Source organism: Peromyscus californicus, unplaced genomic scaffold (genome assembly GCF_007827085.1).
Source record: "Peromyscus californicus insignis strain IS unplaced genomic scaffold, ASM782708v3 Scaffold_11__1_contigs__length_118956290, whole genome shotgun sequence".
Taxonomy (NCBI): Eukaryota; Metazoa; Chordata; class Mammalia; order Rodentia; family Cricetidae; genus Peromyscus; species Peromyscus californicus.
This window is the reverse complement of record NW_026294402.1, coordinates 38,387,426-38,413,174: the sequence shown is the minus strand read 5'-3', so window position 1 is coordinate 38,413,174 and position 25,749 is coordinate 38,387,426. Positions and strand designations below refer to the sequence as shown.

Sequence of the window (25,749 nt, the reverse complement as noted above, 5' to 3'; positions counted from 1 at the left end):
GTATGTATATGTGCCCTGTGCATGCCTGATGCCCATAGAGATTAGAAGAGGGCTTCAGATCCTCTGGGACTGGAGTTAGGAATGGTTGTTAGCCATAATGTGGGTGCTGGGAACTGAACCTGGGTCCTCTATTGTAAGAGCAGCAGTTTCTCTGAACCCCTGAACCGTCTCCATCTCTAGTCCTTCAGTGTCGTGAATGTTTTGTTTAGGAGTTGTACTTGGCTTGGATTTTTTTTTAATTTAAGTTTAATAAAAAGACAAGGTTCTCTGTGAAGCTTTGGCTATCCTAGAACTCCCCCTGTAGACCAGGCTGGCCTCAAATTTAAAAATCTCCTTAACCTCTGTCTCCCAAGTGCTTGGAATAAAGGCGTGTGCCACCAGCCTGTCTTGGCTTCTGTCTTTGAAGGGGTGGATGCTCTTGTAGAAGATTGGTCTTTGTATTCTTACTTTACCTACTGTATTGTTCTTCTTTGTTGGTTTCTGTAGACTGTAGGACTGGGAAGGAAACTGGCATGGTCCAGGGTGGTAGGAATAATGCTGTTGACTTCTGGGAGTCAGCAAAGGGTGATGTGAGGTCTGTCATTCTGCCTTTCTCCTGTATTTTTATTTTAATGCACAAACTGTTAAACTCCTGAGTACATACAAATTCAGAAATGTGTCCCAAGTCAAGCAGAGGCTAAAAGACAGGTTTTGATATGTTACTTAAATTGGAATACAGCAGCAGTTCACTGGTGCAGTCTTACTGCTGATCAGCATAGAAGTAAGGACTGTGTATGTGTGTGTGTGTGCGCGCGCGCGCGCGTGTGTGTGATTTTTGTTTTGTTTCTAGACAGGATCTAGTTATATAGCCTAAGCTGGCCTTGAACTCCTGATCCTCTTAAGTCTAAGCTTTTCAAGGTGTGTACTACCTCACCTGATTTGCCATTGTGGTTTCCTGAGTCACTGGAACTGCAGGTTCATGTTGTTGAACCTAGCTACCATTCTGTCTTCCTCTTAATTCTGCTGGTCAGGTTGTATGGAAGTGGGAGGAGAACTATATACATTGAATGCCTACTTCATTGGCAGTTCGGAGGCCCTTTCACCCACATTTTATAAGATAGTTTTTATCTCTTTATAGCTAAGGGTATTGAGGCTCGGAGGCTAAGTTTTTTCAAGGTAAATGTCTGAGGCTGAACATTTTGATATGACTGGTTGGTATAATCTTACCAAATATTAATTGAAAACTTAAATTTAGTCTGTCATATCTCCTAAGCAATTTTCTGACTGGCCCATAAATCTCTTAATCACACTTGGTGCCTTGGTGGCTGCACTTTAGTCTAATTGACCTTTGTATCCTTCATAGTCCTGAGGTAAATCCTGACTCATTGGCACCTTAGGACTGCTGAGGTAGATGTCTTTCTTGTTGACTACTCTTCTGCTGATTCTACAGACTGGACTATTTCTGTGATTTCAGCTCTTAGTGTAAATAGCACCTCATAGAAACCTGTCTGTTTTGTTTTAAAGCGGTCACCCAGCACTTTGCTTTATTACCCTACTTTCTCTGCAGAGCCTGATAACCTCTGTCAGATTCAGGGACCTTGTCTTTTCACTTCATTTCCCAGCATATGACATGTACATTGAGAAAAATTGAAACCGTCAGGCTTAGTTTAACTGCCTCCATATCTATGTATTTGTTGTTGTCTAAACCCATTCTGGTTCCCTTTCTTCTAGTTGTAGGAGGTGTCTGCTTAGATGGTGTGGTCCTTCTGACCTGCATTCCAAGTTTCATTTCCTATTGTTTTACCAGGAATTTACTATCACGCTCTTTTTCCCTCTTTGTTCTCAGTGTGAAACATGTTCAGCTTTCTCTAAAAATATAAACCCGGGCTGGGGAGTGGCTCAGTTAGTACTGCTTGTCTAGTGTGTATGAAGATCCCAGATTCTATTCCTAGTACTACATAAGAAAGCAAATAGAGGCTGGGCGGTGGTGGTGCATGCCTTTAATCCCAGCACTTGGGAGGCAGAGGCAGGCGAATCTCTGTGAGTTCGAGGCCAGCCTGGTCTCCAAAGTGAGTTCCAGGAAAGGCGCAAAGCTACACAGAGAAACCCTGTCTCAAAAAAACCAAAAAAAAAAAAAAAAAAAAAAAAAAAAAGGCAAATAGAATGGTGTCACATACCTGTAATAGAGGCCACCCTGGGATGAGACCTTGTCTTGATAATCAAAGTCTTCAATCACAAGACTTTTGTGGTCTTCGTTGAGTCTTTTTAATTGTCACATTTAAAAAAAAAATACATACTTAGGGCGTATGCTAAGTTCCTAGTTGCTTAGTGTCAGTCTTCCCTCTACCCAATATGCACTGTATGCATCTTGCTACCATGGAACAGTTTTTATTATTATAAAGTATATTCTGAGCCATAGCATCAAATTACAGTGAGGTTTGGAATGTAAGGCAAATTGGGAACCATTTGTTTTCTTAATACAAACTTTTTAACTATCCAGCTTAGAATATAATGGCTTTTTTTCTTGGTTAAGTTGTTCCTTTTTCAGTACTTCATAGAATGAGTAGCTTCCTAAAATAATGTTAAAATATTTATGCATCAAATATTTTTGATGATGTAACTTGTCTTTATTTGCTAGCCTTACAAAGAGCTATTTTCCAAGAGTGTACCAGAAATGATCTCCTGAGAATAAAATAAATAGTTTTAAAATCTATGTTTTATATAGTTTTAAAGCCTTTTCACTTGAAGAGTCCATAATGATTGGCTATTAAATTGGAATTTTGCGGGTTTTTTTTCTTGTTTGTTTTGTTTTATGGAATCAGGGTCCTTTTGTAGTTCAGGCTAGCATGGATCTACTTGCTTCTGCCTCTTGAGTATTGGCATTATATTGGGAGAATTATAAGTGTGTGCCATCACACCTGGCAGCTGGGATCTATTTTAAGGAAACATGCCTAAGCATGTGTCTCACCATGATACTCTTCATGAAGAGTTGAAAACAATGTAATTCAAATAGGAAGGTTAGGTAGCTAAGATATATTTATTGAATGAATAATTTAAATGTTACAAAAAATTTATAACATGCTTTTGGCAACCACAAGAAGGTCTGTCTGCAAGTGCTCTGCCAGTGATCCTTTTTTAAAAAATTTACTTACTTTTTATTTGTATGCATTGGTGTTTTGCCTGCAGGTATGTCTGCATGAGAGTGCCATGTCAGATCTTGGAGTTGCAGTGTTGAGCATGTGGGTGCTGGGATTTGAACCAAGTCCTCTGGAAGAGCAGTCAGTACCCTTAACCGCTGAGCTGTTTCTCCAGCCCCATCTGCTAGTAGTCTTTAGATATACCCTTGCCTAGTGCTTTCTTTTCTTCCCTTCTCTCTTCATCCCTCATTCCTCCTCTTCCCCTTTCTTTTTGTTTCTTGAGACCAGGTCTTATGTATCCCAGACTAGCCTTGAACTCTTGATCCACCTACCTCCATTTCCTGAGTGCTGGATTTACATAAGTGTGCCATTACACTCGCTAATACAGATATTTACTCTATTTAAAATTTTCGTTTTGCAATTTTATAGTTTTTGATATCCTGTAGTTAGGTCTCTGTACTGATTGTAGTTTGTTGTTTGTTTTGGTTTTTTAGTGGTAACAGGGATGAATGTAGGTTAACCAAGTATGTAGATCTTGTTGGGTGAATTATTATGTTTTCTGGACCAACCACATTTGGAGACAGAATGGAACATTATCATTCCTTCTGGTCTAGACAACTTTGTGGAGCCTGGTATCTTTGTGCATGTCCGAAGTTCCCATTTCTTTCATTTTTGGATTTTTTTATTTTAACTATGCTTTGTAATCTAGGCAGGCCTTGAATTTGAGGCAATCCTGCAACAGACTCCTGAGCTCTGGAATTACAGACATACTCTACCATACTTAGCTTAACTCGTCTGTTTCTAACCAGACACTGGCAGTTAACAAAGTTAGAAGACACAGAACATTTATCTAGGCCAGTGATTTTTAACCTATGGGTCACAACCCTTTTTGGGTTGCATATCAGATATTTACAGTATAATAGTAGCAAAATTACAGTTATGAAGTAGCAATGAAATAATCTTATGGTTGGGGTCACCACAACATGAGGAACTGTATTAAAGGGTCTCGGTGTCAGGAAGGTTGAGAACCACTGCTCTAGGCAGTGAGAAATTTTGAGGTAAAGTTCTGAAAGATGAATCGAGCTTTAAGAACTGAGTCTAATGTTTGAGGCAGTCTCAAACTTTAAAATTACTAGTTCTGGATGACAGCCAAGTGGTTGAGTCAAAATCGTTCATGTCAAGGAGGACAAAACATAGGAAAGGGACCCTGGGAGACAGTTGGGTTGGCTCCCACAAGGCCTGAGTTTTAGGAATAAGAATGAAACAGAAATAGATCAGTTTACATAGGGAAGGAAACCCAGCCTTTAATCCGTTATTCTGTATTGGATTAAGATGATCTAGGATTCCTGATGTTGGTAGTCTGGCTACCTGCTAGAAGTAGAAGTAATCTTTTTTGAATAGCAGTATCACAGTCAAATTGTTTATAATTTTTATATAGTGACCAGTATTTAATAAAAAAAAAACTAAGTATATTACAAGATGCAACTGAAAACCAATACCAATAGGTGACATTGATTATAGAAACACAGGGAATACAGACATTGATTATCAGTCAAGGACTTAAAATATACCTATTATTCATCTGTAACAAAAATAAAAAACTAAGTTGGCAAGGTTTTTTTTTTTTTTTGTGTGTGTGTGTATACCTAAACCTTATACATACTAGATAAGTGCTCTACCATTGAACTATGTCCCCAGCACTAAATTGATAATTTTTATAAGAATCATAAAATGATAAAGAATTCTAGAACTGAAGACACTGAAACTGATTATTAAATGTCAATAGGTACTACTGGCCAGATTTTTTGGTGGGGGGTGTGTTTCAAGACCGGGTAGCTTTGGCACCTGTCTTGGATCTCACTCTGTAGTCCAGGCTGGCCTCGAACTCAGAGAGATCCACCTGCCTCTGCCTCCCGAGTGCTGGGATTAAAGGCGTGTGCCACCACCACCTGGCCAGGCCAGATGTTTTAGTTTTAGTGTAAGTAAAGGCACTTGCTGTCAAGTTGGATCCCTGAGACCCACATGATGAAGAGAACCCAATCCTGAAAGTTGTCCTCTGATGTTTGTTCACATGCTATGACATGAGTATGCCCCTCAACCACCAATGTAATAGAAAGTTTTAAGACGGTGGGTAAATTTAGGAGCATAAGTTAGGCTGAAGAAAGAATTAGTGCAGTAGAATATAAGTAAGAGGAAAATTCCATACTGAGGTGTTGAGACAAAAAGATGGAATGTAGTTGTAAGTATCCATAATTCAATTCTAGAAGAGTTCTGAGAAAGAATAGGCAGAGAAAAAAATTTTTTTTAAAGATTTATTTATTTATTGTGTATACAGTGTTCAACATACATGCTTACAGGCCAGAAGAGGGCACCAGATCTTATTACGGATGGTTGTGAACCTCCATGTGGTTGCTGGGAACTGAACTCAGGACCTCTGGAAGAACAGACAGTGCTCTTAACCGCTGAGCCATCTCTCCAGCCCAGAGAAAAATTTTTAACAAGAAGTTGTCTGAGAAGTCTCCAAATTAATAAAACCCACCAAACTACAAATTGAGGAAACTATCAGCATCAAGCAGAAAAAATACAAAACACTAGCTACTAAGTTATAAGGTAACACTGCTGAAAGCTGTTGTGGGATGCTGTTTATCCTTAAGGAAATGTGCACAAACATCTGTTCATCCCAAATAGGGAACTGACAAGTCCAACATGGTAAACCAATGAGTTGGTGTGTTTAATTTTAATTTTATGTGTATGAGTGTTTTGCCTACATGTATGTCTGTGCACTACTTGTGTGTTTGGAGGCCAGAAAAGGCACACACTAGAACTAGAGTTTAAATTGCGAGCTGCCGTGTGGGTGCTAGCTAGCAGTCTGAAGGGAGAGTCTTTAGAAGAGCAACCAGTGCTCTTAAGTATTGAGCCATCTCTCCAGCCCCAAACCACTAAATTTTATTAAGGTCACTTACAGAGGTGTGGGTGAAGGATTACTTATAAGAGCAGAAATGACTCAAAGATAGCTGTGTTACCAAAGCCCACCCCAGCATGGATGCCAACTCACAAAATCTGGGAACCTGCGGGCAGCTCAACAGATTGGAGAATGTTTTTTCTAGGTAGCTCAGTTGGTTGGTCTCTGTTTCTTTTAGGCAGCTTAATTCATCTGCGTGTCTCTTGACAGTCATTATAGTTTGTACTTGATGGGGAGGAGGGACCCAGTATACTTGCTGTGGAACAATCCTTTTCTACACTATGAATATGTATTATTCTCATTGGTCAATAAAAAGCTGACAGGCCGGTAGCTGGGCAGGAATTTAGGTGGAAAAGCCAAACTGAGAATGATAGGAAGAAGGGTGGAATCAGGAAAAATGCCAGCCAGCCTCTGGAGGACAGGTAAAACTATGAGCCATGTGGCAAAACATCTGATCATGGTATCTGGTCAGTTTCAGAGACTTCCTGAAGCCTTTGAGTTTATTTCTTGCACTTACTTTTTTGTTGTTCTGTGTTTTTTTGAGTTGGTAACTCAGGCCTAAAACTTGAGATATTCCTGTCTCTACCTTGGGTACTGAGATTGCAGATATGCTCGACCACTCCATGCCATTCATTTTAAATGACAATTAAAATATTTTAAGATATTATAAAGTACTTAGGAGTTCTGGTTGGGTTTTTACTTATTTATTATTATTTAAAAAATCAGATAAACAAAAAACAGACACACACACAGTGCACAAATTTTTAACTTGATAGTATTGTATTGCTGATCTGTTTCCAAGTTGGTTGTGTCAGTTTAAGTTGTTGTAGGCAGTATTTAAATGTGTCTTTTGCTCCATTTCCTTGCCATTGGTTGGTGTGGCCAATTTGTTATTTGTCTGTTGTGATTGTAGGGTTTTCAGTCTAGAATGAGTAATGGGGTTGGGCGCCATCTTGTGTCTTTTATTTTTTTTTTATTTTTTTTTTTATTTTTGGTTTTTCGAGACAGGGTTTCTCTGTGTAGTTTTGCGCCTTTCCTGGAACTCACTTGGTAGTCCAGGCTGGTCTCGAACTCACAGAGATCCGCCTGGCTCTGCCTCCCGAGTGCTGGGATTAAAGGCATGCGCCACCACCGCCCGGCCTCTTGTGTCTTTTATTATTGATACCATCTTTTGTAAGGATCGTTTTAAGTCTTGACAGCTTGTGTATTGGATTATCTTTCTTAGTGACTTGTAGGTGTTGTTTATGTATCCTGCATATATTTATTTGGATATATGCTCTAGATAGGTATATGCTGCAGGTGTCTTCTGACTAGTTAATGATATTACTGTTTGTTGTTTTTCTTTCTTTCTTTTTCTTTTTTCTTTTCTGGAGCTGAGGACTGAACCCAGGGCCTTGTGCTTGCTAGGCAAGCGCTCTACCACTGAGCTAAATCCCCAACCCGACTGTTGTCTTTCTTTTGCTTTTAATTTTTATTTTTTAGACAGGATCTTCTTATAGAGCCCAGGCTGCCTTGAGCTCACAAGTGTCCTACACCAGCACCCTAAGTGCTGCAATTTACAGACATATACTACCATGCTCTGACTTTTTTATATCTTGTTAAACAGAAGTTATTTCTTATTTTTTTTCTTTGCCTCTCCCCACTTTTGAAGTAGTAGAATTTTTTTTTTTAAAGATTTATTTATAATGTATACAGTGTTCTGCCTACATGCCAGAAGAGGGCACCAGATCTCATTACAGATGGTTGTGAGCCACCATGTCGTTGCTGGGAATTGAACTCAGGACCTCTGGAAGAGCAGCCAGTGCTTTTAACCTCTGAACCATCTCTCCAGCCCCGAAGTAGTAGACTTTAAATAATGTTTTCCTTTATCGTTTATTGTTTTCATGGTTCTGTTTAGGGAAAGCCTTTCTTTATTATGAAGTCATACAGCTAGTTTTCATGTATTATAAAGTGCCCTAGACTTGCCATTCACATTTGGGTCTGTAATCCACAGAGAATGTATGATAGGCTAAGATGATGGTTTAGTTCTTTTTTATCCCATTGTGGATACTCAGTTATTCTAACAATTTTTTTGAGAAATGCCACTTCCTTGACACAAAGGCAAGATCTATGTCTGTGTGGTCTGTTTCTGGACTTTTAATCTAGATTTAAGAGCTGAGTGTGGTGACATATTCATGTAATCCTGGCACTTGAGATGCGAAGGCAACGACAGCCTACATGACACTTGAAAACAGTGGAAGCAGGGCTGCAGAAGTGGCTCAGCTATTAGGAGCAGCTACTGCTCTAGAGGACCTGGGTCTGATTCCCAGCACCCGCATATTGGCTGTAACTCCAGTTCCAGTAGACCTGATACCCTCTTCTGGTCTCCATGGGCACCAGACACACACATTGTGCACATATATGCATACAGGCAAAACACATAAAATAAAAATAAAGTGAAAACAAAAAAACAAAACAGCCAAACACCCCAAACACAAATCTCATTTTAAAAGAGACCCACTTAAAACCAGGAACTCAGGAAATTTGAAAGTAAAAGATGAGAAAAAGAACTACCAGCAAATCCTGAGAATTCTGAATTTACTGATAAAAGGTGATAGGTGTATGTAATGTAAAGAGAAACCAGAGCATTTTCATTTTCTTAGGAAGAAACGGGCATCTCAATTTACTTTAAAGCATTGCTGGGCACAAGGCCTTTATGCTCTTGTTCCTTAGTGGCTACCAAGACTCAAGCCTATGGACACAGATATGTCTTCCAGGATGGCCATGTCTTCACTGTTTGCCCCTATACTCCTGGGAAATTTTCTTTTTTCTTGCGTTTTTTTATTTGTTTTGTTTTGTTTGTTTGTTTGTTTGTTGTTTTTTTCCAAACAGGGTTTCTCTGTGTTAACAGCCCTAACTTCCTAGCTGTCTTGGCTCCCCTCCCCTCCCCTCCCCTCCCCTCCCCTCCCCTCCCCTCCCCTCCCCTCCCCAATTGCTGGAATTGAAAGGATGTACCACCATGCCTGGCTGGAATTTTCTTTCTTTGTTGAGGGGTCACCTGTCAGCTATACATTTGTAAGTAAATTTTATTTTTCTCTTCTTTTTTTCCCCCCCTTTCCTTCCTTTTTTTTTTGTTGAGACAGAGCTTGCTGTGTAGACCAGGCTGGCCTTGAACTCTCAGATATTTACCTGCCTTTGCCTCCCTATTGCTGGGATTAAAGTGTATGCTACCATGCCCTGCCTGCTATATTTTATTTCGTCTGGCATATATTTTCACACATTTGTGGGAGATTCTACCCTCATCCCTGGTTGTGCTGTCTATACTATTAATCTTTCAGAGTTTTTTGTTGCCCCAGGTTCTGGGGTTGAACCCACAGTATGTGTATGGTAGGCAGGTGCTCTGCTACTGAGCTATACTCCCCAAGTCCTCTCACACACACAGAGTTTGAAGAGATGGCTTGGGGCTAGAGAGATGGCTCAAGGGGTTAAGAGTGCAATACTGTTCTTGCAGAAGACCTAAATTTGGTTCCAGCAAGGTGGCTCACAACTGCCTGTTACTCTAGTTCCAGGGGATCTGACTCTCTTCTGGATTCTGTGGGTACCTGCACTCACATGCACATGCCCCAACACATGCACACTCATACATGTAACTTAAATAATTCAGAAAACTACCCATCTGTGTAGGAGGGCCACTAGTACAGAATGATTGATTGCCTATGGCATTGGGTTACAGATAATTTATTATCCTCATGTATCTTTCATATTTATGCAAACAGCACATATTTCATAGCTCATAACTTAAAAAGGAAAGCTGTCCTTAAGGTCCTCCGAATAATAGCCCTTTTTTTCCCTTTGCAGGTGGTGCGGTTGTGTCAAAACCCAAAGCTGGCGCTCAAGAACAGCCCACCTTATATCTTAGACCTGCTACCTGACACCTACCAGCATCTCCGCACTGTCTTGTCAAGATATGAGGGGAAGATGGAGACACTTGGAGAAAATGAGTATTTTAGGGTGTTCATGGAGAATTTGATGAAGAAAACTAAGCAGACTATAAGCCTCTTCAAGGAAGGAAAAGAAAGAATGTATGAGGAGAATTCTCAGCCTAGGTAATGGAGAAATACTGCACAAATATTAATTCAGGTCTGTGACTGTCAGGTGGTAAAGTTAGAAATAGTTGAGTTGCTTTGAATTTTATTTATTTATTTATTTATTTATTTATTTATTTATTTATTTATTTTGGTTTTTCGAGACAGGGTTTCTCTGTGTAGCTTTGCGCCTTTCCTGGGACTCACTTGGTAGTCCAGGCTGGCCTCGAACTCACAGAGATCCGCCTGGCTCTGCCTCCCGAGTGCTGGGATTAAAGGCGTGCGCCGCCGCCGCCGCCGCCGCCGCCGCCGCCGCCGCCGCCGCCGCCGCCGCCGCCGCCGCCGCCGCCGCCGCCGCCGCCGCCGCCGCCGCCGCCGCCGCCGCCGCCGCCGCCGCCGCCGCCGCCACCGCCACCACCACCCGGCTGAATTTTATTTTAATGGGAGTAGAAAGCTCACATTTAATATAAATGGGTTTTGGTAGGCATTTGGCCATTGTTGAACCAGATTTAACTAAGAAAGAAAGTGATTTATACTCATGAAAAAGGTTGCAGGCAGTAGAGCCTTTAGATCCCTAAAGATAGCAGACATTTGTGTGTAGATGAGAGTTTGAAAGAGGGTTGAGGTTAAGCTGAGGTTGAGGAGAAAAGATGAGATCTTAGCAGAAGCTGCAGCAGATTAACAAATCACAAGTCAGATAAAGGCAAAGAAGATAATGCTTGAGATTGCTTTTTTTGTTTGTTTGTTTTTTTTTTCCCCCAAACTTTATTTATTTATGTTAATTTTTGAGACAGGGTTTCTTTGGAACTCACTCTGTAATCCAGGCTGGCCTCCAACTCAGAGATCCACCTGCCTCTGCTTCCTAGTGCTGGGATTAAAGGCACCTAGCATTTTTTAATTTTTAATACTACTTTTTACACATATGCAGGCATGTGCGTGCGTGTGTACAGTGTATAGGTAAGGGTTCTTTCCCTCCACCATGTGGGTTTTGGGTATTGAACTCAGATCATTTGACAGCAAGTTCCATTGCCTGCTGAACCATTCCTTCAACCTCTTTTTTTTTGTTATTGTTTTGTTTTTAAATAAAGCAAATTGAACTGAAATAATTTTTAACTGGAATAAATAGAGGCAAACACACAATACCTGCCTTCCCCTGGTGTTGGAGGTGGAATCCAGGGCCTCATGCATGCTAGGCAGGTGCCCTGTCACCACATGCAGGTTAGGCTATGTTACATGTTACTAGCTTGGTTGTAAATACCTACTGGAAAAAACTAGATCATAGGTTTTATCCAGTTGGAAACAAATATTAACTTATCTGGAGCAGATAGTATAAATTCCGGTTGTTCTTTTCTGCCCTAAATGCTGAGGATGGAACCCAGGCCTTTTGATTACTAGGCAAGTACTGTTCAGCTGAGCTATATTCCAGCTCTGCACCCGGAGTTTTTTTTTAGCAAGTGATTTAGTCCTCTTATCCCTGCCCTGGTTATTTTGAAACAGGTCTTACTGTGTTTCTGAGGCTACCCCTTATATCCCTTATAGCCCAGGCTTGTCTAGAACTCACTATGATCCTTTTGTCTCAGTCTCCTGAGTTACTGGGATTGCAGCTGTGGGCCACCATGTTTTTGCTAGGGTAATTTTTTCTTTTTTGAGTGGACTCATATTGTAGCCCAGGCTGGCCTATGTGTATCCTGAGCTGGTTTTGGAAATGCATACTTTAAAAGAACTTATCCTGGTTTACTTTTTACTACTGCTCTCCTGGTTTAGTCTCTCAAGTCCTAGATAGAGTAACTTCCTTTTGAAGAGTGTCTTGAATTAGGAATAGTAATTTTTTACCAGGTTACTGTGCATGATTCCCTTAGTAACCTGAATGGTGTTTCCTACTCTTTTGGCTTTGTTGACTTAGATTTTGGCAATTCCATCTTAAATTTTTTTGCCATATCATTTTTGCCTTTACTATAACAAATTATTCAGATATAATATGAATCTTTTCTTTTTTGGAAAGGTCTCTAGTGACTAAATTCAGTCTGTAGAAACCTGTCTTTTGGTTTACATGCAGGTGTGTTTTATTCTACTAAATGTTTAGATTTTTATGGACTTGTTAAAATGAAATCTTAAGGGCAGGGGAGATGGCTGAGTGGGTAAAAACCTTCAGTGCTGGAGGTGGTGGGAGTAGAGAGAACCCAGAGGCTCACAGCCAGTCCGGTTTAAAGATGGTGAGCTCCGAGTTCAATGACAGATCCTGTCTGTACACATGCACACTCTTAAGTGAACACACATGGATATAATGTGCACATATACAAATGAGACTTTAAGTGGTAGAGCACTCTCATAGCATGCCCAAGGCCCTGGGTTCAGTCTCTAGTTAATCATTTTATATTGTTTTTGTTTGTTTTTCCAGTACTAGGGATCACAGAATTGCAGCTGGCTTTAAAAATCAACTTAAGTCATTAAGGAGCAAAACTTAAAAATGTATTTATCAGCTATTTTAAACTAGGTTCTCATTTTAGGAGATAAGAAGAGAGATACTAAAATACAGTGTAATGTGTCAAGGATTTAATAGGATATGTACAGATTGCTGTGAGAATGCAGTTTTATCTATTGGATGGCATCAGAGGTGACACAGGAAATGTTGATCTGAATTAGATTTTGAAGGATGAGTAGAATAGTCTAGGCCAGTGATTCTCAACCTGTGGGTCATGACCCCAGGACGAAATGACCCCCTCACAGGGGTCACATATCAGATATCCTACATATCAAATACTCACTTTACGACTTATAACAGTTGCAAAATTACAGTTATGGAGTAGCAACGAGATAATTTTATGGTTGGGGGTCACCACAACATGAGGAACTGTATTAAAGGGTCAAAGCATTAGGAAAGTTGAGATCCACTGTTCTAGGTAGAGAAGTCAGCCTTTAACACAGTAGCAGGAACCTGCAGACTGTATGTTTAAGGAATGTGGGAAGTCTGGTTTGTCTAGAATTACTGGAGTTAGATTGTAAGGATTGGTTTTGACTCTAGACTGTCTCTTACAGATAATCAGTTGTCTAGAACAATTTCTTTTTTAAAAGGGCATTAATATATATAATATTTTATATATTTGGGGCTTGGTATTATCATTGAGGTGGGCTGTTGCTATATTGTTCAGGCTGCTCCAAACTCTGGGGCTCAAGTGGTCCTTCTGTTTCCCCTCCCTGAGAAACCGAAAATAGAAGCATGCCACTGTACTCACTTAGAAATCTTAGAAATTTATTTTTATCTGTGTGTGCAGGTGCACATGCAAGCACATCTGGTGGGGAGAGAGAAAGAGAGGGAGAGAGGGAGACAGAGGGAGGAGTAAACTGGAGAACATTCGCCAGAGTTGACTCTCTCCTTCCACCATGTGGGTTCCAGGGATCGAACTCAGGTCATCAGGCTAGGTAGCAAGCCATGAAGTTCCCTTTGACAAGTGTCTTTACCCACTGAGTGGTCTTGTTAGCTCTAAAAACATTTTTGCCGGGCGGTGGTGGCGCACGCCTTTAATCCCACCACTTGGGAGGCAGAGCCAGGCGGATCTTTGTGAGTTCGAGGCCAGCCTGGGCTACAGAGCGAGATCCCAGAAAGGCGCAAAGCTACACAGAGAAACCCTGTCTCGAAAAAGCAAAAAAAAGTAAAAAATAAAAACATTTTTCTAGTGAAATGGAAACTATTCTCCTGTCTTCTTAGAGCACACTGAACAGGGTTTGGTGTGCTGCTTTTAATAACTGAAGGTTCATCACTGAGAACCATTTCAGTACACTGGCTAAGTAGACAAACTTTGAAGCCAACTGCAGGTTTTCATCTTTTCTTAGCCATATTTTTAGTTATGTGATTTCTCTTTCCTCATCCAGAAAAATGAAATAATAATGCTTTCATTGTGAGTTGTGGGGAGTTCTGTTCTTTTACATTTTGGAAAAGGGTCTCATATATCCCAGGCAGGCCTTAAACTCACTACATATTGGAGAGTGATCTTGAAATTCTCTGATCCTTCTTTCTCTACCTCCTGAGTTCTGAGATCACAGGCATGCACCACCATGCCAAGTTTATGTGGTGCTGGGGATCTAGCCAAGGGCTATTTGCATGCTGGGCAAGTACTCTACCAAGGAGCTACATCCTCAGCCCTGGCTTTTATTGTCTTAATCAGGGTTTTTATTATGTAGTAAACATAGATTATTATAGCAGGTTGTGTATCGCTAATACACAGCACCACATGAAGCATGTAATTTGACCTGGCTAAAATAAGTACTTTCTTATGCATTTGCAATGACTAAATATAAATATATACTGTATAACAAAGTATATAATTTGTTATTATCAAAATTAGACTTTTTGTTTGTTGTTTTGTTTTGTTTTTCGAGACAGAGTTTCTCTGTGTAGCTTTGGAGCCTGTCCTGGAACTTGCTTTGTAGATCAGGCTGGCCTCAAACTCACAGAGATCCGCCTGGCTCTGCCTCCCAAGTGCTGGATTAAAGGCATGTGTCACCACTTCCTGGCTAGACTATTTTTATAAGTAAATACCTTTGCCCTGCCTGGGGGTGGCGCACGCCTTTAATCCCAGCACTCGGGAGGCAGAACCAGGTGAATCTCTGTGAGTTCGAGGCCATTATGGTCTCCAGAGTGAGTTCCAGGAAAGGCGCAAAGGTACACAGAGAAACCCTGTCTCGAAAAACCAAAAAAAAAAAAACCCAGTAGTTTGAATTCTGTCATTAACCCACATTACCTGTCCTGATGCTGGCACCACACAGTAGCTTATATTATTGTTCCTTTGTAGAAGTTTGTAGTCATCAAATGTGAGCTGTGGCTGGAAAGATGACTCAGCAGTTAGAGCCCATATTGCTCTTCTAGAGGACCAGAGTTAGGTTCCCAGCACCCACGTTGGGTGGCTCACAACTACCTCTAACTCCAGATCCAGGGTATCTGACACCTTTTCTAGACTCTGTGGACACAGCACTCACATGTGAAAACCCATGCATATATACATAGTTAAAATTTCTTAAACCAATAATTTGAAATGTAAATACCCATTAACAAAATAGATAAAGTAAGAATATTCAATCAAAGAACATGGACTTCATCTATAATCTAGGATCAGGCTGTCAGTTTCTTAGTGAAAAGAATATGTAGACATCTGATAGGTGTGTTTAATGTATAGCTCAGTTTGTGTGTATGGTACCTTTTTAAGTTCTTAGAATTCACCAACATGGGCCTTCTTTCCTTTGCTTACATCTCTTTCCTTTCTCTAGTGATGCTTTGTAGTTTTCATTGTTCACATCATATATACTTTAATCCTACAGCACTTGGTATTATTCCCAGGCAGTCTCCCATCCAAGTACTAACAGTTGTGCACATTTTTTTAACCTTGGTGTAAACAGGCATTTCCTGTCTCTACCGCTGGGGCCCAAATAAGCGACTCAGAGGCTGAATATTAATTATAAATGCTCAGCCAATAGTTCAGGTTTGTTACTAGCTAACTCTTACATTTAAATTAACCCATTTCTATCAATCTATGTATTGCCGCGTGGCTCGTGGCTTTACCTGTCCTCTAGCATGTCTTGCTTCCTGTCTGGTTGGCTGGCTTCTCTCCTGACTCCGCCCCCATTTTTCCCATCATTCTCAGTTGGGCTTTCCTGCCTAACTTCCTGCCCAGCTATCAGCCTGTCAGCTTTTTATTGACCAATGAGAGTAATACATATTCATAGTGTAGAAAAGATCGTTCCACAGCACTTTGGTTCAATTCATTGATGACTCCAGTTTCAGACTGTTTATTGCTCATACATAGAAGTGAAATTGGCCGGGCGGTGGTGGCGCACGCCTTTAATCCCAGCACTCGGGAGGCAGAGCCAGGCGGATCTCTGTGAGTTCGAGGCCAGCCTGGGCTACCAAGTGAGTCCCAGGAAAGGCGCAAAACTACACAGAGAAACCCTGTCTCGAAAAACCAAAAAAAAAAAAAAAAAAAAAGAAGTGAAATTGATGTTTGTACACGGTTCTTGTGCTCTGCAACTTTGCAGATCTAGCAGTTGTTCAATGTTTTTCTTAGAAAAAGAGATCATGCTATGTGCAAACACATAATTTTACTACTTTTTCTTACCTAATTATGCTGGCAGGATTTATGTCAGCCGGAACCTGTGTTGAGTAGAAGTGGCAAGAGTAGATGTCCTTCCTGATGTTCGGAGGCAACTTCGTAATTTTTTACTGCTTAAATAGAATTCTCGGAGAGACTCTTTATTGGGTTGGGGAAGATTTCCTCTGCTTCTGGTTTGTTGAGTTTTGTTGTTGTTGTTGTTTTTACTCATAAGGGTTTTACAGACTTGTATTCTATCCTTCCTTGATTTTCTTTGAGGGATAGGAGAATTCTAGTTAAGTGAAATGCTGTAAAAGAATTTTCATCAAAAACTAGTTTGAATAGCTTACACGAAGGTAGAAATTTGTCTCCTTGTAGAACTTTGGAAAGGTGTAACCTTGGTGACAGCTAACTGCCAGGTTGGAGTGTTGCCCTCAACTCTCCTTGTGTGACTTCCACATTGCAGGAAACCTGGGTTCTCTTTCTTAGGAGCTGCTGCTAGAGCAAGAGACCTGACTCTCAGTTGTGTGGTTTGCTTTTCCAGTGCTGGGTTCTTAGCAGAGAAGTGCTTTGTCACTGTGCTGTGTCAGCAGCACCCTTATGGTTTTGACTTTGGTATAGAATAATTGATTATGCCTGAATAAAAGTTGAAAGGGGCTGGTTAAAGAGTGTAACTGAATTTTTAAAACATATTCATTGTAGATTATACTTGTAAATTATCCTACCTTTTTAGTTACACTTAAGTTATCAAAATTTTGCTTATCCTATATGATGTGGAAAAATTCAGACCTAACTGAACACTTATCTGCTAAGTACTCAGTAGTATTGAGTGCTCTGTAGTAGCACTGCTCCAGGAACAAGGTGGAGCAGGGAGCAACATAGAAGCTTGTTGACCTTAAGCTCGTGCACGCTCCCATTCTCTCCCCCCCCCCTTGACAGGGTTTCACTCTGTAGACTTCAGATGGCCTGCAACTCACAGAGATCTGCCCGTTTCTGCCTCCTGAGTATTGGAATTAAAGGAGTGTGCCACCACACCTGGTTTAAAGAATATTTCTTGTCCTTCGGGGGAGTTGTGGCATTTCACAAACTAGACAGTGTTTGTACACCTATAATCCTTTCCTAGCACCCTTTAGAACACGTGCTGTTGATAGATAATGAACTACAACTATCTCTGTGTTTAAGAGTTTAGCCTTGGTGGGAAACGATATCTAGTTAGATTGGGAATGTTTTTCTTGCATTTTGGAAAGGGGGTGGGGAACATGTGCCTATGTCTTTTCAACCTCACAGAGAGATGATCATGACCAACTTTTAGTGGAAGAGAGATAGATACAAAAAAGTGGGCAAAATCTGTTATTTTTTAAAGTAGCATCCTAGGACTCGTGGATTGGATAGATTTCTAAGTTAGAGCAAGTTAATCGTACAGTAGGAGGCCATTGAGAAAGATTTTAAACAGGGGCAAGACATGTGACCTGGTTGGTATTTTACAATGATGGTATCAGTTGCTGTCTGTAAAAGAGATAAAAGTTTGTGGCAGTAGCAATAATAGAAGTAGACAAGGGAGGAGGAAGTTGAAAGAAAAATAGGTAAGAAGTGGATTAGAGCTAGAATTAGTAAGACTTGTTGACAGATTAGACAAGTGGAGTGTAGCAAAAGGTGACAGAAAATTGAGAAGGGTTTCTAGTTTCATTAACTTCGATGGTGGTGTGACATTTAGTATAGCAGAGAATTTAGGATATACATATGGGAAGAAGCAAGAGTTTTATTTGGGATGTGTAAGTTTGAGGTTTTTTTGTTTGTTTTTGAGACAGGGTCTCACTATGTAACACTGACTGGCCTGTAATTCACACAGATCCACTTGCCTTTGCCTCCCAAGAGCTGGGATTAAAGACATGCACTATCATACCTGACCAAATTTGAAATTTTATGAGCCATTTAAATAGAGGTTAAATAAACAATTGCAGTCTGATTAGGATATGGAACTTGCAGGGGGAGAATAGAATAGAGAAAAAATTGGGGTCAGGAGGGTCTTTAAAGCCCTGGGAGTAAGGAACTGGAGAGATGACTCAGTGATTAAGAGCACTAGCTCTCCTCCAGCAATCCTGAGTTCAATTCCCAGCAGCCACACAGTCACTCACAACTATCTATAGTGGGATCTGATGCCCTCTTCTGGCATAGAGTTGTACATGCAGATAGAACACTCATACATAAAATCTTAAAAACACACAAAAAACCAAAGCCTTGAGAGTAGACAGTATTTTCTGAGGGAAGGGGAGTGGAGAGATGGCTCAGTTAGTCAACTTCAATTCCCAATATCTGTAGAAAAGACCATGGAAAAAATTCTAGGGCTGGCAGAGTAGAGACATCCAGGTCCTCGTAAGCTGGGTGTGGTGTTGAGTATCTTTAATCACAGTATTCAGGAGGCAGAGAATCTGAGATGGAGGCCAGCCTGGGTTACATAGTGAGACCTTGTCTCCAAGAAAAGAAGGAAGGAAGATGGGTGGATCCCAAGGAACAATACTTGAGGTTGATTTTACACACACACACACACACACACACACACACACACACACACACACACAATATTAAAGTATTTATGTGGACCTATATTCAAAGATAATATACACTTGGCCAGTAAGTGCATGAAAAGATAGATGTCTATTATAATCAGCCATTAGGGAAATGTAAATCAAAATCACAATGAAGTAACACTTCACACCCATTAGGATATGTATTATCAGAAAAGGAAAGTAATAAATATTGGTGAGGATGTAGAGAATGGAATCATGCTTCACTAATGGGTATGAAAAACTGAGTGACCATATAGAAAAGTTTGACATTTCTTCAAAAAGTTGAGACATATGCTTCTAAGAACTGAAAGCAGGAACTTGGTCAGGTATTTGTACATCTGTGTTCATTGTAGCAGTGTTCATGACAAGCAAAGGTGGGACACAGTCCAACAGTTATCCCCAGATCAATGGATAAATGAAATGTTGGTGTACAAGGTACACTGTTCCTGGGTGTTTACCCAAAGGCTTCTGAGGTGGGCATATCACAGAGATTCTTGAGCATAGTGTTCTCAGCAGCACTATCACAAGAGCTGAGTTATGGAGTCAGCCTAGATGTCCAGCAACAGGAAATAACGCAAATGTGCCATTTGCACAGTGAGACTTTTTCAGCTATAAAGAATGAAGTTATGTCATTTCAAGAAAGATGAATGCAACTAGAGACAATATTAGTAAGTGAGTTAAGCCAATCTTAGAAAGCCAAATATTGTTTGCTCTCATTTGTAGTTCCTAGATTTTCTATAGTCACATAAAGTCATGTAGTAGATATTAAATGAAAAAGTGAGATTCTCTAGGGGAATGGTGGGAACTGAAAAATGGGAGGGCTGAAAAAAAGGAGGGGAGTGAGGAATGGGGAGAGGGATATGCTTAACATTGAGTAGAACTGTAAGAAAATATAAATTTGTATTACTCTATATGTGTGAGTATACACACACACACAACTCAGCAGTTGGTTCTTTCCTGTCACCTTGTGGGATCCAGAGATCTGAGATCAAACTCAGGTCTTGTGCACAGGCACCTCTGTCCAAGCCATCTCATTGGCTCAAAAAGTTTAAATACTCACCCATAGAAAGGGGTGGAGTTCATATACAAGCTACAACACAGGTTAACCATGAAGACATTTTGGTAACTGAAATAAGCCAAATACAAAAGGATATTTTATGATTTTACTTATGAGATATTTCGAATGCAAATTTATAAAGACAGGGATAATAGAGTTACTGGGAATGAAAGGAGGGAAAATAGGTGGTTACTGCTCAATGGTTATAGAGCCAGGATAGATGAAAAGTTCTAGAAATGGGGGCATGGAGGCACACTCCTGAAATTCTAGCACTTGATGTACTGAAGCAGGAATATTATTGCAAGTTTAAAGCTCATGTGTAACACAAGGCTAGGGCATGTCTTAACAAACAAAAAAACATTTTTTTTCCAAGACAGGGTTTCTCTGTGTAGTTTTGGTGTCTGTTCTGGATCTCACTCTATAGACCAGGCCGGCCTCGAACTGACAGAGATCTGCCTGGCTCTGTCCTCCGAGTGCTGGGATTAAAGGTGTGCACCACCACTGCCCGGCACAAACAGATTTTTACTAGCATGGTAGCACCTACCTGTAGTCCCAACACTCAGGAGGTAGAGGTAGGAGGACCAAAGAAATTGAATGTTATACTCTGCTAGATATCAAGTTTAGGCCAGCCTGGGATACATAATTACATAATGTTCTGTCTCAAAAAATAAATAAAAAAGATCAGAAAGGTCAAATACATATATACATGGATAAAATTGTCAAGAAATAAGCAGGGGTTGGGGATTTAGCTCAGTGGTAGAGTGCTTGCCTAGCAAGCACAAGGCCCTGGGTTCGGTCCTCAGCTCTGGAAAATTAAAAAAAAAAAAAAAAAAGAAGCACTATAAAAGAAAAAGGGAGGAAGGGAAACAAATAAATAAATCTGGAAATGAATAGTGGTGGTGGTTATATGAGAATGCTGATGTACTGTGCTTCTGAATTGTACACTGGAAATGACTTAAATGGTTTTAAGGAAAGAGTGACTTATGAAAAAAGCTTCCATTAATGCTACCATTGTGTAAGTGCTTTTCCTAAGGTCAACCATGTTGCAACAAAAATACTTTCTGTTCTTCTTAATCTGTCACAGAATTTTTTTTAAAGCTCTTCATTGTAGATTTAATAGGGGTAATTATTAAGGACTTCTACTTCACTAAGGAAATTAAAAAAAAAGTTAGTGTGTATATTGTGTGTTTATAATGTGTACATGTGGGTACATGTGTTATGGCTCGTGTACCTTTACGTGAACTCTAGGGATTGAACTCAGGTTGTCAAGGTTTGAGACAAGTGCTTTTAACCACGGAGCCATTTTGCTATTATCTTTCCTATTAAGGAAAGTCTTAGTGCAAGCACGCAATATTTGGTTTAATTGTAAGTCATGGTAAAGAACACAGCTGCTGACTGCATGTATAGTTTGGTGCTTTTGTCTCGATTCAATCTCTGGAACTGGCAGTCTTCTCCACTGTTTTCTGGGTGCCATGAATGCAGATGTCACTACAATAGAAAAGGTGGGTTATGTGATATGTAACGCTATTATGAAGGTAATTTTAATATTTCAGAATGTCTGAAAGGGTCTTGAGAGCTATTGTATTCATATACTTCTAAAAATTAAATTTATTTCAACTCTTGAAGTTGAATTTAAATTTTTTAACTTGTATTTACTATTATTACTGCATGTGCACGATATGAAGAGCTTGCTTCAACACTTGTGAGACGTTAAAGAACAACTTTGTAGAATCATTTTTTTCCTTCCATCTTTCCATGAGATTGAATTCAGGTTGCAGGCTTGTACAGCAAGTGTCTTTATCTGCTGAGCTATCTCTCCAGGCCCTGGATTTGAATCTTTATTTTATGTGCATTGGTGTTTTGCCTGCATGCATGTCTGTGTGAGGGTGTCAGATCCCTTGGAATATGAACATGGATGCTGGGAATTGAACCTGGGTCTTCTGGAAGAGCACATGGTGCTTTTAAGCACTGAGCCATCTCTCCAGCTCCATTTTGTTTGTTTGTTTGTTTTTTGAGACAGGGTTTCTATGTCTAGCCCTGGCTGTCCTGAAACTCACTCTTTAGACCAGGCTGGCCAAGTCAAAGATCCACCTCCTGAGTGCTGGGACTAAAGGTATGCACCACCACTGCCCAGCCTTTTTTTTTTTTTTTTTTTTTTTTTTTTTTCCTTTTGAGACATAGCCTTGGCTGGCCTGGAACTTACTATGTAGACCAGGCTGGCCTGGAACTCACCAGGATCCACTTGCCTCTGCCTCCTGAGCACTGGGATTAGAGGCATGTGCCACCACACTGGGCCTTGTCCATAACTTTTTATACAAGGAATATAGTTAGAATAAATATTTTGATATCTTTATCTGTTAATTTTGTCTTCTCTGTCACTCGTGGAATTAAATCTATCCATTTATTTATTTATTTATTTATTTATTTATTTATTTATTTATTTATTTATTTTTGGTTTTTCGAGACAGGGTTTCTCTGTGTAACTTTGCGCCTTTCCTGGAACTTACTTGGTAGTCCAGGCTGGCCTCGAACTCACAGAGATCCGCCTGGCTCTGCCTCCCGAGTGCTGGGATTAAAGGCGTGCGCCACCACCGCCCGGCTCTATCCATTTATTTTTATCCTGGGTAAGAGTCATGTTTTCCTGCTTCATTGTATGCTTGGTAATTTTTTTGTGGGGGGAGGGGTGGCTTTCAAGACATGATTTCTCTGTGTAACATCCTTGGCTGTCCTGGAACTCCCTTTGTAGACCAGGCTGGCCTCGAACTCATAGAGATACTTCTGCTTCTGCCTTCCCGAGTGCTGGGATTAAAGGTGTGTGCCATCTCGTCCCACTTTGCTTGGTAACTTTTGATTGGGTGCCAGGTTGTTAATTTTGCCTTGTAGGAGAATAGATGCTTTTGTATTTTTTTTTTAAGATTTATTTATTTATTATGCATGCAGTGTTCTGCTGGCATGTATGCCTGCAGGCCAGAAGAGGGTACCAGATGTCATAGATGGTTGTGAGCCACCATGTGGTTGCTGGGAATTGAACTCAGGACCTCTGGAAGAGCTGCCAGTGCTCTAACCTCTGAGCCATCTCTCCAGCCCACTTTAGTATTCTTATAAACAATCTTCAACTTTGTTCTAGAATAGTGCTGTTACTTGAGTACTTTGATTCATTTAACCCTTTTTAGACAGGACCAAAACAGCCCTTTAATTTAGGACAGTTCCTCCATGCCTACTGAATTAACAAGATTTTTCATGAGAACTGGGGACTGGTCTATTCTTTTCGTGTGTGATCCATCTTGAGCCTCTAGTTCTTTCCTGTGCCTGTCAGTGTGTGTAATCTCCTCTGTAGCTCTCTTCCGTGGCTCTGTGATGCAGTGGATAATGCATTTGACTTGTATAGAGCTCTGGCCTCTCTGATAGTCTGCCTTGTGAATATCTTTCATTTCCTTTGCTCCCTTAGACTCTCAAGTCTTTTCTTCTGTGTCTACAGAGAGTCTGAGGTTGCCTGGGCTCACCTCCCAGTGCTCAGATCTGGGAGCTCTCTGGGCTGTTAGAGTACTCATAAGACTTCCTTCTCTTGTTTCTCTTCAGCAGTCTCTTCCGCTGTCCCATGTCTAAAAGTTATTGTTCCATATATTTTGTTCAGTTTTTAAGTTTTTTTTCTTGGGTGGAGGGTAATTCAAGTTTCTACAGTTACTATGAAAGCAGAAGTCAACATAAAACTTAATTTGGGACTTTTCCAAGTTCAGATGCAACGAATGTTTAGCTTGTGCTTGCTTAATGCATATATTTAAAACTTACTGTGGTCTCCAGTCTTCATGTAGCAGTGAAGCACTTTGTCTGTAGTTAGCATATTATATTTGTTTTGCCTTTATGTAAAGACAGTACTTTTCAGATGTAGAAGCTGAACCAGTTACCTGAGTCTGTGTAGCCAGTTAATGCCAGAACCGCTGTGTTTGTTTGGATATCAGGTAACGGGTACTTTATTTAATTCACCTTTCCTTTCCTTTTTTCCTCTCATGTTTTTGGAGACAGGGTTTCTCTATGTAGCCTGGAACTTGCTATATAGACCAGACTAGACTGCTTTCAATCTCAGAGAGATCTGCCTGCCTCTGTCTCCTGAGTGTTGAGATGAAAGGTACCTGCCACCTTCAGCAAGGTCACATCTTTGAAGCATCTGATTAAATACTAAACTACACAAACTGAGAGTAGTTAAAACATGCTGTAATGGACTGTTTTTAGGACTGTCTGTTGAGCACAAGCATATTCAACAGAGTGATTTACCACAGCAATGTTCAGTCACTAACAGTTCCAGTTAAGGTACTTCTGGTTAGAATATAGGCTCGATAATGCAGGTAGAAAGACAGACTGTGAAGACACTATGTTCTGCTCCCCCAAGTACCAGTGATACTTTAGAAAACCAGAGTGTTATAGAGAAGCGAGTGGTGAATGTCAAGTTGAATGTGCAAAGGCTTTTCTAATCACTCTGCTCTAATAGTGCCAGCTAACAGTCACTCCAAAACCATAATGCCTGTGAGGTCTACAGCTGCATTTAAATGAGAGGGTCTTAAAGGACCAGCTCAGAAGTTGGCCACAGAATGCCCTGGCCAGCCAGGAGGTATACAAAGCCAGGGAGGCTGCCAGGGTGCCTAGTAATAGTAGAGAAGTTAGCCTCTTACCTTTTCCCTTCTGTATGCTGTGCACAGAATTTGAAATTTCAGAAAGCTTAGGTCCAATGTATTAAATTGTTAAAGAAATTGAATAAAAAGCTTTTACTGGTGTTTTTTTCTTTCCTCTTTCGGTAAACTTTGCTCCGTTCCTTTTACATGCAAAACAGTCATCCAGCCTGACAAAATGTGTCTGGGTGGATGGAGTTTAAGTATTTAGATTTTATGTTCCTTAACTTGTATCATTGTTATTTTTAATGATATTTTCTCTGATTATTTACATAGAAAATAATGAAGTCTTCTATTTTCTCTGTAAGTTGGATCAGATAATAATGGTATCATTCTTCCCCTCTTAACTTCAGTGAGCGTGATTGAATAGCCCCTTAAGAAAGACAGCCTTCCATTGTTGTTTCTGTTAACAGTAGCCTTAGTTTTCTTGTCATTAACCAAGTAATAACTATTTAATTTTAAGTCATTGCATCAAGAGTTTGTAGATTTTTCTTCCTGGCAGGCCCTGTTTCCTACATAATTCCAATACTTTTCCCTCAGTGACACAGTGACAGGTTAGAAAGAGGTGAAGACAGTGAAGCTGGATTACCAGATTAGATTCCTCTGCTGTGTACCTAGAGTCTATGGGAATTCTTCCTTCTGGTGTGTGTGGCGTGGAGGGGGCATGGGGACATCCTGGGTCCCAGTTAACTCATTGCCAAACAACATAGAAAGCACGAGACCATTTAGTCAGATTGAGGACTCAAGATGAGATAGATGGTGATGGGCTATACCAGGTTAATAATGGACTAAGATGAAGACATGGCCCCAAAGATGATCATGGTTTTTCTGCTGTAGTCTGTTATTGTGGCAAATAATAACCTGAGAAGGTTTGTAAAGCTACAGTGTCCGGGGGACTGGGGTATAGCTTAGTGGTGGAGTGCTTGCGTAGCATACATAAAGCCCTAGGTATGATCTGTTGGATGAGAACAAAACCAAACAAATACAGAAAGGTCCATATCTGATCAGAAGTTCAAGATCATCTTTGGCTACATAGGGAGTTCCAGGCCATCTTGATAATTAAATTTTAAAACAAACAAAACACATAAACCTAAAAAAAAAAAACTTTTTGCATAAACCCTAGTTTATAATTATTTATTTTGTGATACTGATATGTGTGTATGTGAATGTGTGACATATGTGTGCATACATGCATACTAGAGAGATAGTCAGTAGAATGCTTACCACATAAGCAGTGAA

At 40.3% G+C, this 25,749-nt stretch overlaps 1 protein-coding gene across 1 annotated transcript in view; it reads left to right on the top strand.

Annotated features, from left to right (window-relative positions):
* Cbl (Cbl proto-oncogene) overlaps nt 1-25,749 on the top strand; it is a 91,278-nt gene that overhangs the window by 17,503 nt on the left and 48,026 nt on the right. Inside the window, exon 2 of the mRNA XM_052757785.1 lies at nt 9,916-10,163. Coding sequence (XP_052613745.1) covers nt 9,916-10,163 — 248 coding nt within the window. The remainder of the gene's footprint in view (nt 1-9,915; nt 10,164-25,749) is intronic.